Here is a 19,628-nt window from a genome sequence, read left to right as displayed (position 1 = left end):
ACTTGCGTATACTCAACAGAACAACCATCTTACATGTGTGCGATCAACACAACGTTTAAATTATATATCATGAGGAAATAGATGCCAGTTAAGGCTGTTACTGATAGTAACATTGTGCAACTTGAACGTCGACACTGAAACTGACTTCGAACATTGATATAAACCTTAAATATCTACTTGCCATTAATCATAATAGTTGAATATCTCATTGTTATATAGCGGTATTGACTACAAAATCTACTAGACAGTAGAAACTTGCTACTGTTAGGTGAAACTTTCGTTAATTAGTAATTACAAAGCCCAATTTGCCAAATCCACTGGAGTCTTTGCAGACTTTTTGGAATTTTAATGTGTGTATAACTGATATTAGTGTGAAAGCTATTGAAGATGCAGTTGAAATACAATGGTAAAGCTGGGCAAACATTCGGACTCTAAAATGCCATGCCATAAGTATGTATTATATGTTAATATTTTCAGCTGGATGGTACTTTACTGTAAAAATATGTTAGTAAAATAGGAAATTTGCAAACATGCGAATTATTTTTTTACCTATATACACTTTGCAAACAGAAAATAGTTTCAAACTATTATTTCCAGAAAGCGTGGTTCTATTGGTGTAAGAGCAATCTAAATCAAGAGCAATCGTGAACTCAAACCCTTATGAGACAATCAAGGAAGGCCAGAAATCAATCTTGTTACCACGAAATGTTCAAAGACTTAACTACAATTCTTCTCTAGCAATCATGATTTACATTTTCCGTCTTTGCATATTACACAGTTAGCTCCCTTGCGGGTAGGTATTGATTGTTACATCATTATTTTGTTAGCGCAATTCACGTCGTTTTCCCCAAAACCTATGACGTTACGATCGCAAACACATGACGTCACAATCAATACCTAACCGCAAGTGCAGATAACTCTGTAATATGCAAATTCGGAATAGGTACATGCTGTTAATAAACACTAATAACAAATCGTTACAGTGAAGTAAGCAACCCTTTAAAGCGCTAGAGCCAAAATTAGCCACTTCAAACAAAATTAAATTATACTAACAAGAGTTTTTACAGCATTTGCTTAATTAAACATATCTTAAACCATAACTAATAAACAGTAGTAACAGTTATCAATTATACAACAAATTCTGAAAGTGGTTATTAATAGTTTATAAAGAAATTTCATTATTGCAACCATTTTTTAAAGCAGCTGGGTATGTATTGTATCTTGATTTACAAGTTTGAGTAAATAACAAGCCATACATAATATATTTTTTTCTAAATATTTTGTTTATATATATCACAGCTGTATTAAGTGACTGAACTTTGGTTCTGGCTCAATAAGTTGGTTGTGATTGTGTGCTTTGCCAACCTCTTCATCTCCAGATATAGATTAATTAAATAATTGTAAATAATAGTAAAAAAACAACATAGCATATCAATGCTCATTAGAATTCTTTTTCTTTCTTTACATATTTTAACTGAAGATGAAGAGGTCTCAAAGCTCGTTATTTAAGATTTTCACCCAATACTTAAGTAACTTACAGATTTAACAGACTGTAACAGATAGCAATATACTAATAAGTAATAAATAAGATATATTCCAAAATTTCCACTCAAACTGAATGACAATGAAATTAATTTTTGAACTTTCAAATTTCCTATCATGCCTAATCTAAACAATAGATATATATGACTCAATAAATAATTTGCCAGCATCAGCCTAGTATATTAAACCTGACATCCTTACCAATACAGATAAAGGGGAGATAATCTATAATGTAGCAGGCACGTATTAAATTAAATTTATAAATTTATATATTTATATAGCATTATCATGTCTTTCTATAAATTCTGTTTTTATGTGTTTGTTAGGTCATTGATATGATTTGTCTAAGTCATTGTTCATCCATTCTGAATCGGTTAGAAGAATGTTGACCTCACTAGTGTATAACTAATGGTGCATTTGTCTTGTGGTAAAAATGGAGACTTTCGCGACCGGATAGCTAATGGTGCGTTTGTCTTGTGGTAAAAATGGAGAGTTTCGAGACCGGACAGCAAAGAACATTCAAAAAGATAAAGAAAGAGTGTTTTATGTAAAAAAATATGTTTAGTAACAATAATCATAGCAATTGATGTTCTTATCTGAATAGCACTGAAGATTTGTAGGAAGTCTGAGCATGACTGCCTGAGGGAACTTTGATTTGAAAGAAAACATGCAAGTAAACAGTTTTTGCAAGGATGGTATGCCTGCACCATTCTCTATGCTGATGCTATGTTATGTACCATCGCCGATAACGCTGCCGGCAGGTGATGTCTACAGCTATTTGCTGGCAATACCGAAAAAGAAGGTAACAAAATAAATAACTGATCATATTTTGTGGATGGTATATGTTAAATTAAAGCAAAAATACAGTTAGATGGAAAATGTGGTTTTGTTGCAGAAGATGGACCAAAAAAACGAGTAAAGAAAAGAAATTATATCGTTAATAAGTTGAAGCATGACTGGCGTTATATGTTGATACTTCTGTACATAGACTGTAAAGATTTTGAATTATGTTTTAACTCATTCACCCCTGAACTTTCATAATGGACTGGTCTAGTCTTTGATTAAGAAGAGTCTAAATGTGTCTTCGGGAGTGAATGAGTTAATATAGATACTGAGTGGAGTACTGCTGATTCGAAAGACAGTAAAAGTAACTGCTGCCAAATGACCATTAAAATACCCCAGTAACTCACCACCAATTGGGCCTGTGTGATTATAAAACCAGTGTTATTATACCACATCCATAATCCCACCAGTTAAAGTTTCGTTTTATTAAAAAAGATATATAATGTATCACATCCCTAAATGAATTTTATCAATTAAAATTTCAGAATGCTGTAAACAAATTAATATTGATTTTGGTAGTTTGATTTTTTTTAATTACAGATCCATAATTTAAAGTGAACAGTCGGGCAAGGATGGCTAAAGTCGGTAAAAATGGTGTGAATGTATCCAGTATAATTTCTTATGAAATGGAAAAATGAAATCTCTCGTCAAAATCTGTCTGTGTACGAAGAAATTAATTTAAAGTATGGAAATTCTAAAACGTCCTCCCGGCTCACTATGTCCGTGGTTACATTTCCACGCAGCCTCGCTTTCAATGCTTTCAACTTTTCTTTACTTTAATGGTCAGAACTGGGAAACTAAGGAGAACTTGACCGTCGTATTAATATGTGAGAACTTTTGGAAGGCCAATGAACGCATTTAGACTGGTTTTCTTTGCCCGACTATTCACTTTAAGAGGATGAAGGTCCACTCATGTATTGCAGTTATTGAAAAAAAATATTTCATCTTTGTGAAAAAAAATATATAACTATTGCAATAGGTGAAATACATTGAATTTATTTACATAAATCAAAATTAAAATGTGTTTGTTATACGTATATTAATGTTAATATGTCCGTTTACACTGCTTTACCATGAAAATAATAAACAAATTCTGCTAGAATTCAAATTTTAAACAAGATATCCCAGAGGGATCTTGGCGCCCACCAAAAAATGATGTATGTCTGACAAGAGAAAGAGGGATCTTTTCTCTGCTTTTCAAATTTTTCAAACATACTACATATAAAATTTGAGACAGATCGCTTCAGTACTCTCTGAGAAATAGCAGTAACAACCTTCAACCACCAAAATCCAAGATGGCTGCCTGAGCGGTCCATGTAATGTAATATGCACAACTAGGACCCTAGGGGAACGTACATTTGAAATTTGAGAATTATCCCTTGAGTACTTTCTGAGAAATAACGATAACAAGAATGACGGACGGACCACAGACGAAAAGCGATTTGATTAGCCCACCATCTGATTGCCACCTCATAAAGCAGATATATGATTTATGATAATATACATGTATATAGGTCCATGTTATTTTGGCCATGAATGGTACACATAATCCTGGTCCATATAGGATTTGGACTTAAATAACCAATAGTGTATCATTATGAATTACATTTATGCAATCAATATAACTAAAAGTGTCTAATACTTTCCAATGCAAAAGCCTGAAGCAAAATATAAACACTATCTATCTACTTTTATATATGTATTATTTTTAAGAACTTAGATAAGTTCCATTCACAATTAATATCAAGCAGTTTATTAGTGCTGCATGATAATACAATAACCTACTAACATTAATATTCATTACTTCTGTAAATTTCAAAGGTCGTACATGCAATGCCTAGAGATGTCCTTGTCCTATGGAAGTACAGGTAAACAGTACTTACCTGTCGGATCTCCTCTGCGAAGATACTAAACACCCAGACCATGAGGATGATTTCTTGTACAGACACTGTCCTGGATAATTTGATCAACAGCACATAACTGAACAGTCCCAGAAACAACAGGTAAGAGAGCTGGAAAAAATATGGGTAAATTAATAGATTAACATCCCACTAACAGCTAGTGTCTTTTAAGGGTGACCTCCCCATGTATGTGGCATGTTACGTGTGTGAAGTACATGCATGTATTGGGAGACTGCAGTATGTTTGTGTTGTGTCTCTCTGTAATAGAGGAACTCATGTTCTTTGTATAGTGCAATGTCACTGATACATGATGTCAGAGACACAGATCTAGAACAAACACACTACACTCGGTCACAGGAATACGATATTTTATGTCAAAAGGATTGCCCCATAAAATGTCTGAATGATAATAATATAAACTAGACAAAATACCAAACATCAGCTATATTTTCAGCTAGCAAATATTTCATGTGATAACACTCTTTGGAAGAGAAGTTTCTGTCATCATAATTAAGGAACAAAACCTAAGTTTTTCTTTTCCCATTCTTGAAAATCCCTTTCTTTGATAATAGTGCATTTTGTACATGTAATGATGCTCAATAGAAATTTAGTAGATATCATTCCTGGAATAGCCCTTAATACTAGTATGTTACTTACGACATTGTGAACAAATATGATGACAGGTGAGGAGTAGAAGAGGTAAATCTTCTGGAAAACGTTGTATCTCTTGGCCTGGTTTCTGTTAGCGTTCTCGGAATCCATTCTGTAATATACCAATATTTAATGATACTAGGACACAAAGAAGTGGCCAATTTATAGCTCTTACAGTAAAGTATTGTATCCTCATTACAAAATGTGATTGATAGAAATTAATATGTAAAATATTAACACTAACATGAAATTAATATATAAAAGTGTCTATCTAGTTATTGTGATTACCAGAATACAAGGTTTAGATTTTTTGGAATTTTTATCAATATGCAATATGATAAATAATTATTTATATTCCACTATTCAGTTACCTCGAAACATATTTTTCAAATCAAATTTGATTGCAAAAGGAAAGTTCATAATTCATAGTGATGAATAATTATGATAAAAATTGATTCATTTCAAAGCGTAATAAGGTCTACATAAAGAACAAACATGAATAAAAATTCACTTCAAAAAACAACTTTCCAGCATTTAAAACTGTTTACACTTAATATAAAATGTCTGAATATTGCAAAACAACAATTCAAAGGTTGTAATTACAAATTATATCAATTGAAGGAAACAGAATTTATGAAGGTAATGCTATATTTTTTCAGTAAATCATTTAGGTCATAGACGTAATGTCTGATTCCCTATAAATTATGAGTTAGTTGAGGTTGATTTTTTTCATGCTTTTAATTAGTAATATCACTATAGAAATTTGTATTACATGTATTAAGTTCATTTATCAGGAAGTTATTTACTTAGCCGCATCAGCTGGTTTGATGTTGAGCATTGTCTGTGCACGAGAAAGCTGCGCATTTGTTTGTCTGTGGACCAGCTGTGATTTTTCTCCTTCCTATAGTTTCAGGGAATAAAGACCATCAAACTGATAATATCGCCACCACCATCAAACATGATAAATTATCATTCTTCAAGAATCCTCGAACAAGTCATTAAATGTATAATCAAGTAACATAATGATGAATTTCTAGGAGTCTTGGAATTCATCCCTTTAAAGTCATTATGAACTGGTCCACTCTTTGGATTGGAAGAGTTCATTGTTTGTTCAAGGGTGAATGAGATAATTTATGAAACAAAGATTTATATGCATCTTGTTCTTCTTTCAGATATGACTCTTCAAAGAGCATTACTATATGCTCTCTGTTGTCTTGCTTTTCTTTCTTTGATTTCTCTACTTTCATTTTCCATTATGTTACTTTAACAGATCATGACTTATTTGATTTGCTTGAAGGTAGAGAGAACATAGAACCACAAAATGTCTTCCCTTCCAGATAAAGTGCAAACTGGGGAATCAAATACAAACTTTGCCAAATGTGAATGTGTCATGTGTAATTTTCAAGTTCTTTCAGTCAGACTTTTGCGTTTTCAAAAACGAAAGCAGAATATACATGTATTGTAAACAATAGATACAATTTCTGTGTACATTATTCATCATCCATTTTTGAAGTGACTATTCTTACAATTTTCCAAAAAATAGTCAGTTTTCACACGAAATATCAAAACATTTTTTTTCTTCCAAATTTTGAAAAATTAGTCCAGGTGTAATCAATGGACATTTTAATAAAGTCTGAAGAAGCATGAAGTGATAGTTAAACATACATTCCACATTCACAAATAAAAAAATAACTTAATCAAAATGTGCTGTGTAACAAAACAGTGTACCCGGGTAGGTTGTTAAAATTCAGGGATTTAAGTTCAAACTAAAATCAAAATGTACATGTACCTGAACAAGTCTGGGAGAATTGGGGTCTATATGTCAGAATAATGGATCAATTATAACTCATATACAGTCAAAGAATATTGACAAACAACTTTTTAATTATTTCAACAAAAGAAATCAATATTTTCCAACAGTTGGATTACAAATAAATTTCAGATGAGACGGAGGGGTATCGTTCTGCTTCCTCAAAACTTGTCTGTTGTATAAAAAAATAAGAAAACAATCCTATAATTACTACAGTATCTAGTAGTCAGCTAGTAAAAACAAATGTAATTAGTGGTGATTGGAAGAAAGAAGTCATTTATATTCACTTTTAAAGCGGAGGAATACATAATCGTAGCAGGGCCCAGTTCCACAAGCATTCCTTAACTAAAGGAAAATAATTCCTTAGCTTAAAGTTCTCTTGGGCCCAGTTTAATGAACAGTCCTTAAATTTTAGGAATCCCTTAACTAAAAGTTTTCCATAGGAAAGCATTACAGATTTTAAGGAAGGCTCCTTAACTTAAGATTTTTCCTTAACTTCTATAATGTTTTCCTTTGGAGAATTTTAAGATAAGGGATTTCTTAAAGTTTAGGAATGTTCATGAAACTTGGCCCTGACCATAGGAAAGAATTACATATAGTTAACTAAAGGTTCCTTAATGTAGCTTCATTAAGTCAAGCAGCATTGCTTTCCTTAAATGGAAAAGTTTAAGTTATAGGAATGCTAGTGAAACTAGGGCCATATTGTGTCCATAAGTTTATTTGTAATTATTGTCAAAAGATGAAAATTATAACTAATTAAAACTCATTAATAAACTTAAAATTGAATAATTGATATTAATTTAAAATGCGACAATATAACATATTATTAATTACCACTCGATAAACTTGTACCTGACGAACCCCTCTCTCCTGTAATATCAACACTAGCAATAAGAAACTACATTTATTTAATTTTTGTACATGTGTCGTGTAATTAAATAATATGTTAATATAACATAATACTATTTCCTACTTAATATTTGAGCTCTCTGTTTAAATGATTTTGCTCTCAATTACTAAATACAAAACTTTCACTTGTCCTTGCAAAACTCATATATCATTTTAAGATCAGAACAGTCCATTACTGAATTTAACGGTTGGGTGAGTTTAACTATTGCATTTTAGGAGTGAGTCTAATTTACAATTACCTTTGTTTGTGTTTCAAACTGACTATAGTTTGTGGCGTTGGTGGTAGCGATCTGCTGATTGTCAATCTCTTTATACTTCATCAGTAAAAACATCATCGGTGGACAAAGCACACATGTCAGCATCTGTAGGTACATATGGTGATTCATCAATGTATTTGATTGTTAATGGAGCATCGCCACATATTGCCTATCCTGGAAATGCATTTAACTTCAAAACTGATGTCATCCCCATTGAATAACACATAAGATCTACATGTGCAGTGCCTTTGAGTAAACAAAATGACAGACAAGAATGTTCGTCAATGTTTTTGACAGAGTATCTGTATAGATTGCCTATCCCAGAAATGCATTTCAATCATAATCCAAAAGGATTAAATTTTCAGGACAATCTGCCTATTTATCAAGTCACAAAATGAACAAACAAAATTACATCTTAGGAACAGTCAAAATGATACATACACTGACAGTGCCATTATCAGGCGAGAGTTTCCCCATCCAGACACTATTGAGCAGGGACTGGCAAGCTGTTTGAGAAATGAATTGTTTGTTGTCTGTTTCCACGGCGATGAGGACACATGTAGCATTACCCCAGTGGTCCAATTCTCGGACAAGTAGGTCCTGGGCCTTATGTTCATCTAGCTCGTAACACTCATTCAGTACATTTACAGACAATGAACAAAACTCGCTACAATCAAAAGAAAAAGAATAATGAATATACATATATAAACGAAAAAACAAAAATAATACCAATTCTGCAATCTTTTGCCCTTTCACAGCTACCACTGTTCTTCAGGAGAGATATGTTTAATGATAATGTTGGTAAGACAATATATACTGTTTATTGTGTGTTTTTTTCTGCGTTTATTTGGGATAATGATTTAAATTACCATGTTTCACAGATTATTAGAATTCATGAAAATTAATCGCTAAATAAATTCAACTGTGAAGATGGCACAATGAAATCAGCTACAATTTAATCCTTTTTGAAGTAGGAAAAAAAACAAAAATCAAATATATATAGTTATATGAAAAGTGGACATGAATATCTCAACCCACATGTAAGTTTTTTGGTGTTAACACTTGGCAAGCTAATGTGTTGACTAAGCCAAAATTTTACACTCGTGTTGAGATGTCTCTGTCCAGATTCTATTAATCTTTTAATTCATATATTACATTCAATGTATATTCTAACTTTAGAATTTAATATATCTATAATAGATACATCCTTTAAAGGCCCACTACCTTTCCGAAACGGCTTATAATTATTAAAATGGGAATGTAAAACGAGACCGATAATTTTGAAGAGTCACAAAAATTATTAACTTACCGTTAATACTACACGTATCATCATCTTCTGAACAATTTTATTAAAATAAATAAAATGTTAATTTTCATAACGCGGGTCGTTTTATGTTTCCCGCCGTCGTCCTAAATACTGCGCGGTAGTTGACTATCGCTGCGCCAGACGGCAAAACAGCGAAATGGCTCTCCTCTGTTTTCATATATTACGGGAGAAACCATGCATATTTTTGGTGTTGTTACCTCATCTTATGCCATCGATATATATTTTCTGATGTTATACATGTTTTAACGAAACCTTTATGTTTTACTGCGGAAAGGTAGTGGGCCTTTAACCGGTGTTTTATGACACACTTACTCAGCATTAATGCGGAATTTCTTAGCTAGCTCACAGTCGTCTGTTTTCCTTGCCATTGCAGTCATGAGGCCAAACGCCACTAAGGCTGCTGCTGTGGGCTCCTGGAAGATACAATATATCAACTTTTAATTACATCATGTGTAAGAGACCTCAACAATAAAATTGGCCTTTCTTCTACTGTCTTTGTATTGAAAAAAGGGAAACTTGTTATAGCAAAAGTAAGATACAGTTAACTTTAGATTATGAAGATGGTTATTTCAGGTTAAATAAGAAAATCTAGAATACATTAAAACTCACTTGTGTAAGTTTTGAGATAAAAATTGTTCAGAACTAGATATTTCTTTATGATGATTTAATTTTCATTTGAGACTATAACTCAGTCTTACAGACTTGGTAGGATGATGATGTCAATGAAGTAGAGAATGCATAATCTTGTGGAGCACCTGGTTCTATAACTTTTGTGATTTTTAAAGAGTTTCTATTGTTAAATATTCACAATTAGTTTGTATTTCTTTAAACCAAATAAATGTGATTTTGTTATTCTTGATAAATTAATTAACTTTCAATCTCTCCCTGTCTCGGAGTTTCAAATATGACACATAAGTAAGCTTCCATACCTTGCCTTGTTTCCAGAACAGTTTGGCCATGTCTTGTCTGTTCTGAAGGACGGCCCAGGTAAATAACTCCTGATAAGGATTTTCAAAGTCCTGACGATATTGTTCTAGGAAATCATAAATCATACAATGTCAGATTACAAACATATTATGATAGCCGTATTATGCCTTAATTACTTCAGGCCTTTTTATTTTCTAAGACAAGATACATTGTTAACATTTTGAATAGACGTCATTCACATACTTCAGATATCAAATCGATCCCTACTTAAGAACTTCAGTTTGATTTTAATCAATCTTGAACATTATCAATATTTATTAAGGTCCTGGTAGCAATCATCGGAAATTTGTTTCAAATTTCAGTAACTGTTATCTTTCATTCAAGGAAGAAATAACTGGGTTTTTAGCCAACCATAATGATGGTAGGCTTTTTAAATCCCTTTTTGTCCGTGGTCCGTGCTTCCCTTCATCCGTCCGTCCTTCCTTCCGTCTGACGTTAACAATTTTTGTTATCGCTATTTCTCGGAATGTTCAAAAGGGATCATTCTTAAATTCTAAATGTAGGTTCCCCTAGGGAACTAGTTGTGCATTTTGCATTTTGGGTCTGATCTATCAACAAGATGGCCGCCAGGCAGCCATCTTGGATTTTGACAGTTAAAGTTTGTTATCACTATTTCTCAGAAATTACTGAAGGAGTCCCTCTCAAATTCCATACATATGTTTCCCTAAGACCCTAGTTGTGCATCATGCCTTTTGAGACTGATCAGTCAACAAGATGGCCACCAGGCAGCCATCTTGTATTTTTATAGTTAAAGTTTCTTATCCCTATTTCTCAGAAAGTACTCAAGCGTTCTGTCTCAAATTTCATATGTAGTATGTTTGAAAAGTTTGAAAAGGAGGGAAAAGATCCCTCTTTCCATTGTCAGACATAGATCATTCTTTGGTGGGCGCCAAGATCCCTCTGGGATCTCTTGTTTATTTCCTCTAATAAGCCATAATATAGTAGAATAGTATCATGTTTACAGATCACACTCCCACCATTTTTATTTTACACTTACCTACTGGACCAGTCATTGCATTACCCATCACAAGAGCAACATCAAGCATGCCGTTCTTCAAGCTACGTTCCCCTGGCAGCCGATTAGACACACCGTCCAGCTCTAGCTCTGTGTCTATCCGAGAGAAATATTCCTCTTTCAAGTAGATGGGGATGTAGAAATCTCCCAGTAGGTACTGCAGCAGCAAGCCAACGTCTGTCATCCCAACATACTTCTCTTTCTAAAATTATCAAACAGTTCATAGAAATATATATGTCTATTATATCTTTGTATATTAAAGTTATCATTCTTGCAGGCATGCACATGTAAGTATACATTGTGGCATCATTATTTTGTGAGTGAAAATCACATTTTTTCTATGAAAAGTATGATATTACATTTGTAAATACACTGTACATGACATCACAATAACACCTTCAAGCAAGGGCAGATAACTCTGTAAAATAAAAACAAATGGAACTGCTGTGTCACATCTTTAAAGTTGTATTTCTGGTAATTTTCATTGTAACGATATGTCGCTTTAATATTTGATATTTAAACATGGACATATAACTTAATGATTAAGCTCCCCAAAACCATATGGCAGCCTGTAAGAGAGCCGAAATCTAGGAATCATATATTCCTGGTTTTGAATAAAACGCCTTCAATCACCGCCATGTTCAGTACCTTCGGGTTTTGTCGGAATTCCGAATCGTATCACGTGACTGACGTCCACTCGCCCTGCACGTGGTGATCAAGGTAACTAGCATAAGTGCACATGTGTTTGTTTACGTTTTCCTTCTGGCTAATATGAGCATATCGTGCTGGTATATGTCCACAGAGCGAGTATTTGAACCATCCAATTCAGGCATTGACGTAATTCAATATTGTGTGTATCAAATATTGTAATGAGCGAGAATTAATTTCTTTGTAAATCCAGTTTGCTGAGGTCGACCACATGTTTTGTTTATTAAAAAATTGTTGACATTTTCTCTTGGTTTTACAACTCTCGTGTTACTTCGAGATTGTCGCGACGACGTTCGGAAGAGTTCGGAATGATTCGGCATCTTTCGAGCCTATTTTTCACGTGTACACGTTAAAAAGATTTTTTACATTTATAATTAAAAATACTTCCAGCGCTGTAACTTTATAAAAAGTGGTAAAATTAGAAAGTTTTAAACTCAGACAGACAGCAAAAAATATTTATAACACTTAAACAGTTTTCATTACGACAAAAAGAGCGAAAGTGATAGACCATACAACTTTAATTCCTGCCCTGACATATGATGCCACAATGCAAATGGTCATATTACTGTTTGGTATAAATTGTTATTTCCTGATACTGTAAAAATAGCAATGAAAAACAAACTATATATGACTTTTATTAATTAAACTTACATTGCCAGATTTTTTCTTCATCTTCTGTAGTAAGTTGTACAGCAGTGAGTTTTTCTGGACCTGTACATGACAAAAGCATCAATTTATAATAATAATCATTAGCTAGATCTACCAGATAATCTTTACTGTAGGTCTAGTCTTAGGTGAGTGATTCAAACCATCCAAATATAAACGTTCTTGGATTTTTTCATATGTTTTTTTTCCAAAAAGTACAAAATTTGTTTTCAAAGGAACACTATCAAATGAAGACCTTCAAGGCTTATTCTAGAGTTTCACAAAAGACCAAAAACATCAATTATCACAATTAGGCAGCACCTTACAAAGGTCTTGTCATTTATAACAAGATGCAACTAAAACAATGAAATCTTAAACTCTAACATAAATAAACTGAAAATTTCAAAATCTATAACTTGATATTAGTCAATCCCCTCTAAAAGTGAGAAAAAAATCATACATACTGAGTTATAGAGTTGCAGAAGGACTTTGACAGTAAGGAACTCCTTAAGACTGACACCATTGTCAAGGAACATCTCCACAAAGGCAACTCTGTTTAGGTTGATAGCTAGCAACATAATCTCATCCAAACTACCCGACTGAAAATTTTTTTTTTAAAAATATCTTATAAATTAATTGATTACAGCATTAAGTCATATAAAAAGTGTAATTTGGATTTTCTACACTATATTGGAGTTATTTGCTGCATGGAAATTTTCACATATATGGCTTGCATTTAAATAAATTTTATAGAATAAACCTACCCATGAACATATCAGCAAGTTTAAAATTTTGACAAGAGAAAATGAATTAGATTAAAGATATGCACCATGAAAATAATAACACAGTGAATAGTATGAAAGCTGATTTAGCAAAAAACAGCACACATTAAATTTAATATATCCATATTTACAGTGTAAATGACTGATAACAGCCAGTCTGGCAGAAATATTAAAAGAACTGGTATGTGAAAAGCATGCCTAGATCTTGGTAGCTTTTGTGCGATCAACTATGTTAGCAGGGAAAGAACTTACATAGGCATTGTCTTTTGTTTAATTCCTTTTCAATTTAATTGAAAAAAAAATTGTTGAAATTGAACTATGTTATTAATTAAACAACTGTTTACATCATTTTTTTTTATTTAATGACCTTAATAAATAAAGAAAGTTACTTTCCAAATAATTATATTGTAATAATCATTATAATTCATTTTCAATTACGAGGAACAGAATTATATCATCAAGTAGAAAACTTTTTGTACCGGCCACAACTTGTCGTCTGTGAAGATTTCACTTTTGGCAATATCTATCCTGTTCCAGGCCAAGGCAAGTCGAAGCTGATGGAAGTCCTGGCCTTTATTTGCTGTAGAGATATAAGAAAGGATAAATATCAAGTAATTGCCATTTCATACAGGTACAGTAGACATCACAGCATGGTTATTGGTTTCTTATCATGAGATAATTTTGCATTTTGATAATCTAGATAGTCAAGAGCATGAAACACAAGGCACATGTTTTCAATAATGTGGAAAGCTACTATCCATGAGAAAATTGATGTTTATGCTACAATATGGATTTAAAGATACAAATTGTCAAATCATTACTATTATGTTAATTTTAAATGATTTTTACTTTCTTTCTTTATATATTTCTTCTATAGATTATGTAGGTATGAATTTGTCAATTTTTAAACTAAACAAATTCTATTGACATAATTACGAGTGACAATGGGATAGGACATCAGGTGTGTCTAAAATAAATGCTTCAATAGGACACTGATATATCATTACAATGTTTATTAATACTGAACGTTTTTCATATGTTCTCACAAATAAACGACATAATAATCAACATCTGTTGTTAAGAGCAAAACATCTCTGCTAAAATTAAGACAACATTATCGTACCTTTAAGCAGTGCATGTAATATGGGAACGTCTATGTCTTTCTGTGAGCCTATTGAGGTTCCCAGCTTGAAGACATTGATGAGGTCCCGCTTCTCCAAGCAGTCTTTCACTACACCACAGTTGTTAACGAGGTTTTTATCCCCGTAGGCCTCCTGTACCATCTCCTGTACATGTGCACTTAGACTGTCATCGAATATTGTCCTCGTCCTGATAATGATAACAGTAAGCTTTTGTTCTATGTCACATTCTGTATAGCATAGTAATAGAAATACAACTATGGTATTGATCCTTTCAGTGCTTTTTTGTCTATCCTTTATCGTTCTTTCCCTCCAATCCCTTCTTTAATCTTGATCTTCTCCAGTGCATTAAAACAATCTGTATATAACAAATACATCTGCATATTGACACTTAAGGATGAAGTCTGGATCATAGGATAAAATTCTTCACATATTAGGACATGCTAAACTAGGTGATTTAAATCATCATAAATTCCCGTAGAATATTTCTAAATTTTTACTTTTTAATATCCAGGGTTGTGGCATATATCGCTTCTAAATTTGATACTGGGGTTCTCAAGGTTGTGTTTATATGACCAATAAGACTATGGTACGGATATATTTATTACACATGCCATGATTCCTTTTAATATTAAGCATATCGACACAGTGTGCTCATGCATTTTTAGAAACACTCTTAGCGTTGATACTGCTTTGTTACATCACAACCAGGTTGATATTTTGGATGTTGTCCATTTAACTTCAACAGGGTGGTCTCCTAAAGCCATCATTCTTTTTGTAATCATCAAACATATTAAATAATGGTGTTGATATTTCATAAATAGACTTTCTATCTAAAGTAATTATAAAAATTATATTCCTTTGATTCTGTCAATATATTTAAAATAATGACCCTGGGTTATGTCCTCAGTCACTATTTATTCTATCAGGGCCATATAACACCATATTTACCTTAAAAAGGGTCCATATTTCATGATTATACAATACTCTATTACTTAACAGTCTAAGAATATATAGACCTAGCATGTAAAGACTGGGGCTACGGTGGCTGAGTAGTTAAGATGTCATGACATATTACCACAAGCCCTCTACCTCTGGGATACAGGTTTGAATCCAATGTGGGGCAGTTGCCAGGTACTGACCGCTGTTCGGTGGTTTTTCTCCAGCTTTCCTCCACCAACAAACCTGGCACGTCCTTACATGACCCTGGCTGTTATTAGGACATTAAACTAATAAATGTAAAGACTTACTGTTTGACGATATTGCCATCCTGGTCTATGGCTTCGATCTCCTCCTCACCAGAGTTATTGTAAGCATACGCCAAGATGTCAGCTGCCTTGCCTGACCCCTAAAACAATAACATCCACATTCATACAGTTTATAATTTGGTTTATCAGCCAGCTGAAGCGATACAAGTAGTTCATTTCTTAATGCGTATCAATTGTATTTAGATCCCAGTTGGCAGATCTGATATAATTCATTTGGCATAGAAATATCCTTATTGTTGAAGTTAACAATGCATTTTGAAACTTGCTTTATACCAAATGCTCTTAAAATAGAAAATAATTAGTTTTTGATGTGCATCGTTCATATATAGATGCCGACATATTGGAAAACTCAAAACAAGTTCCATTTCACATACAAATTCACTACAACTGTCATGAATCCACAAAAGCAATGCATGTACAGTTTTATAAGTTGGCCTACCTCTACCACGACGATTGGTGTGTTGTTAGCGACGGCTTGTTTGACTGTCTGCAGTGTGTTAGGACCTCCTTGTAACACCAGTAGTACAATAGGAACCGACACAGCATCTGTAACAAGATGATATAGGTTTGACTAAAGATTGTTTCCTTATTACATACTACCAATAGCAAAGGTCAAGGATACCCTCTCCATCAACCCATGGCCAATCCCTCACAGGTTTCCACAGCTTGGGGACAAAATTGAAAACTTTTCCGTGGAATAAGCATGAACAATTTAAGGGCAAATTCAGATTAATTAAAGGGGGCAAATTGGAGAAGGATATTCTGAATGTCTGTAAGATGTAATTGCACCTGCCCACATATATCATTACATCGGAATGGGATAGGGCATAATGCATGGGGGTAGAATGGACATGCAAACATTGATATAGGCTCTTCATTTTACTGTTGGAGGCACAACAAAAGGCCTAGAGGGCCAGTATCACTCACCTGGTTTTCATGCCAATTTATGTTCTGAATATAGGTTCAGTGTTTATATGATCAAGGGCTGTAAAGGTTTACCTATATTTTCACAGTTGGATCTCACGCCTCCTTCCCTTCAACTATTATGGCTAGTAGCAATTTCAAATTTACCACTATTAACCCCTACTGGGCCCTGCCCTCCTGCAAAGTTTGTCAGGTGAGATAAAATCATATCATAATAAGTCTCTTGCAGTTAACGTGTTAAATTATTTTAGCCTTTTTGCCCTTGTGATCTTGAATGAAAGTCAAGGTCATTCACTTGCCATTAGGGTTAGTGAGCTATAAAAATATTTATCATCTGTATTAACAGCAGCACACATACCTTTGCCTTCATCAGTTTTCATGTTGGCAACAGTCTGTTCAAGTTGGGCACGGAATGGAATCTCAACCCCAAAATTATGCTGCGTGCCATTGTCCACAAGGATAAAATGGGTGTGGTTGGGATCAAGACAGCTCTCTCGGATACGAGCCTCTTTTTCAATCCTGTATCGAGCTGGCCAACTTCCATTACCCTATGTTAAATAGACTATTATCAATCTCCATATCATGATATATACCTGTATTTAACAAATTACTAACAGTTTGTTTCTTATGCTCCATACCAAATGATGTGCAAATAAATTTAAATATATAGTTAACAATTAAAGGATTGTTAGATTGCATTTATTGGAGATGTAAATGCAATCCGGGTGGCAGATAAATAGAATAGCGCCCATGAAGACATCGTATGATCTTCAGCTATAAAATATATGCGATCTTTACATATTATAGAGTTTGAGAGTCATTATTTTAAATGTGATTTAAAGGGCCACTACCTTTCCGAAACGGCTTTTAATTTTTAAAATAGGAATGTAAAACAAGATCAATAATTTTGTAGAGTTGCAAAAGTTATTAACTATACGTTTACTAGCACACTTATCATCACCTTCAGAACTGTTTAATTAGAATAAATAAAATGTTAATTTTCATAACGCGGGTCGTTTTATGTTTCCCGCCGTCGTCCTAAATGCCGCGCGGTAGTTGACTATCACTGCGCCAGACGGCAAAACAGCGAAATGAATCTCCACTGTTATCGTACATTAGACAGGAAATCTTGCATATGTTTGGTGTTGTAACCTCATCTTAAGCCATCGATATATATTTTCTTTTGTTATTAATGTTTTTAAAAAACCTTTAAATTTTGCTCCGGAAAGGTAGTGGGCCTTTAAATTCAGGTAGTTTCTACATACATTGTACGTTACATTGGCAAACACATGACTAACTCTTTAGTATGCAAATAAAGAATAGCATTTTGCCAACTTACACAAAGATGCATTATCATTCATTAACCTAACAGCAGTTGTTGCATCCTCTTGACACAAATACCTAAGGATGTCACTTGTACTTACATCTTTGCTGATGAGTTCTTGTTTATTCTGAATGACACCCCAGGTTGCTATGCCGATGGCCACAACAGGAGTGGATGATGCAGACGTGAGGCCATAATCACGGACAGACTCGCCGACATGTTTCATCACCCCAGTGTTTGTACCTCCTGTGATAATCCAAGCACCTGTAACGTACATAATATACGGTATACCTTCCCAGAATGCCCAATTTTAGACATCAAAATCAACAATGCCTTTGTATAATGTCCCAGCCACTCCTAAGATGTACAAACAGTCGTAAATTGCCCTTAGACTGCCGTACATTGACCTTGGACTGCCGTACATTGACCTTGGATGTTAAAAAAGAGCATCCATATTGAAACTAAGGGACTACATAACAATATGGTTGCAATCGAGGGTACTAAACCTAAAAAACAGTCAGGTCATCAATGCTGCGTATTGTGCCTATCGAATGAGAAAAGTTTACATTCAATTTCTTAAAACTAGGCTAAAGTAGTTCAACATTTTTATTAATAATTGTTCATTTTCTGATTGCCATCCCAGCATTGCAGAGCTACAATGACAATCTGTCCAGACCCTATCCCCATTAACCCCCAAGTATTAAATCTTTATCCATAATCTTCCCAAAATGCCATGATCATAATGTGGATTTACATCTAAATAGGACATCCCCAAATATTCACAGAATTATTCACTTTAACTAAATATTATACCATTTACCCATGGTATAACTATAGTTAACCTACTAATTGTTGAGTTTTTAAAAATTAGCTTCAAATAATTTTAGATGCATTTTTAAATACAAGTTGCTTCCCCTATGCCACTTTGAAATTGGATGACATGGTGAACGCCAAACGTAACAGTTCAAGCGTTTTCTAGACTGTGATTATAAACAAAAGGAGAGTTTCGAACAGCTCATTCCAATTATCACTCTACAAAAAAAATTTGTTAGCATTCAATCTATTGCATGACTTTTAAGTGTTCAACTCAGCAAGAGGATAAAGAATAAGCTTTTTAAATGTTGGATGGTTGTTTGTGTCACTTTTGTTTGTGATGCTTTCAATAATCAGAGCCAGTCTGACATTGTATTCACTTTTGAAGTAACAGTTAGGTCTATTGTGTACTAGAAATGTTGAAACTATTGTTAATTTATGAATTATTTAGTACTTTTTCTGCTGGTGCCTTATACTATTCAGTGTATTTATATATTCCGGAAAGAAATAGTAAATAAAAGGTAGGCCTAGCTGACTTCTGAATTATTTTAAAAGCGGCGATTGTTTATATCGTTCACCAACATGACTCAAGTTTAATTTCAAATTTTTGACAAATAAATAGTATACAATAATGTTTTGACTGAATAAAACAAATCAAAGGTCCTTGATGTAATCAATTTGTGATATAGTCAGTTACTGACCCCATTTAAAACCATAAACCTTCAGTAGCAAGAATAGGAGCTTGGGCTACGCCCTCAGCCCTATATCTTACTGACCCTCTAT

At 33.6% G+C, this 19,628-nt stretch overlaps 1 protein-coding gene across 4 annotated transcripts in view; it reads right to left on the bottom strand.

The window, feature by feature from the left end:
* LOC138321271 (transient receptor potential cation channel subfamily M member-like 2) overlaps positions 1 to 19,628 on the bottom strand; it is a 62,804-nt gene that overhangs the window by 17,524 nt on the left and 25,652 nt on the right. For 2 of the 4 annotated variants that reach the window (XM_069264826.1, XM_069264830.1), the window contains 17 exons: positions 18,133 to 18,296; positions 17,067 to 17,256; positions 16,224 to 16,330; positions 15,767 to 15,864; positions 14,501 to 14,706; positions 13,857 to 13,957; positions 13,060 to 13,194; positions 12,602 to 12,661; positions 11,225 to 11,444; positions 10,170 to 10,273; positions 9,553 to 9,653; positions 8,355 to 8,580; positions 7,896 to 8,018; positions 5,744 to 5,838; positions 4,944 to 5,049; positions 4,269 to 4,397; positions 1,539 to 1,550 (listed from right to left, as the gene is read on the bottom strand). In XM_069264826.1, coding sequence (XP_069120927.1) covers positions 1,539 to 1,550; positions 4,269 to 4,397; positions 4,944 to 5,049; positions 5,744 to 5,838; positions 7,896 to 8,018; positions 8,355 to 8,580; positions 9,553 to 9,653; positions 10,170 to 10,273; positions 11,225 to 11,444; positions 12,602 to 12,661; positions 13,060 to 13,194; positions 13,857 to 13,957; positions 14,501 to 14,706; positions 15,767 to 15,864; positions 16,224 to 16,330; positions 17,067 to 17,256; positions 18,133 to 18,296 — 2,177 coding nt within the window. Of the gene's footprint in view, positions 1 to 1,538; positions 1,551 to 2,732; positions 2,745 to 4,268; positions 4,398 to 4,943; positions 5,050 to 5,743; positions 5,839 to 7,895; positions 8,019 to 8,354; positions 8,581 to 9,552; positions 9,654 to 10,169; positions 10,274 to 11,224; positions 11,445 to 12,601; positions 12,662 to 13,059; positions 13,195 to 13,856; positions 13,958 to 14,500; positions 14,707 to 15,766; positions 15,865 to 16,223; positions 16,331 to 17,066; positions 17,257 to 18,132; positions 18,297 to 19,628 lie in introns of all 4 variants that reach the window. The other 2 variants (XM_069264827.1, XM_069264828.1) reach the window with 2 other exon arrangements.

Source organism: Argopecten irradians, chromosome 4, assembly GCF_041381155.1.
Source record: "Argopecten irradians isolate NY chromosome 4, Ai_NY, whole genome shotgun sequence".
NCBI classification, from domain to species: Eukaryota; Metazoa; Mollusca; class Bivalvia; order Pectinida; family Pectinidae; genus Argopecten; species Argopecten irradians.
This window is presented reverse-complemented; position numbering and strand designations above follow the sequence as displayed.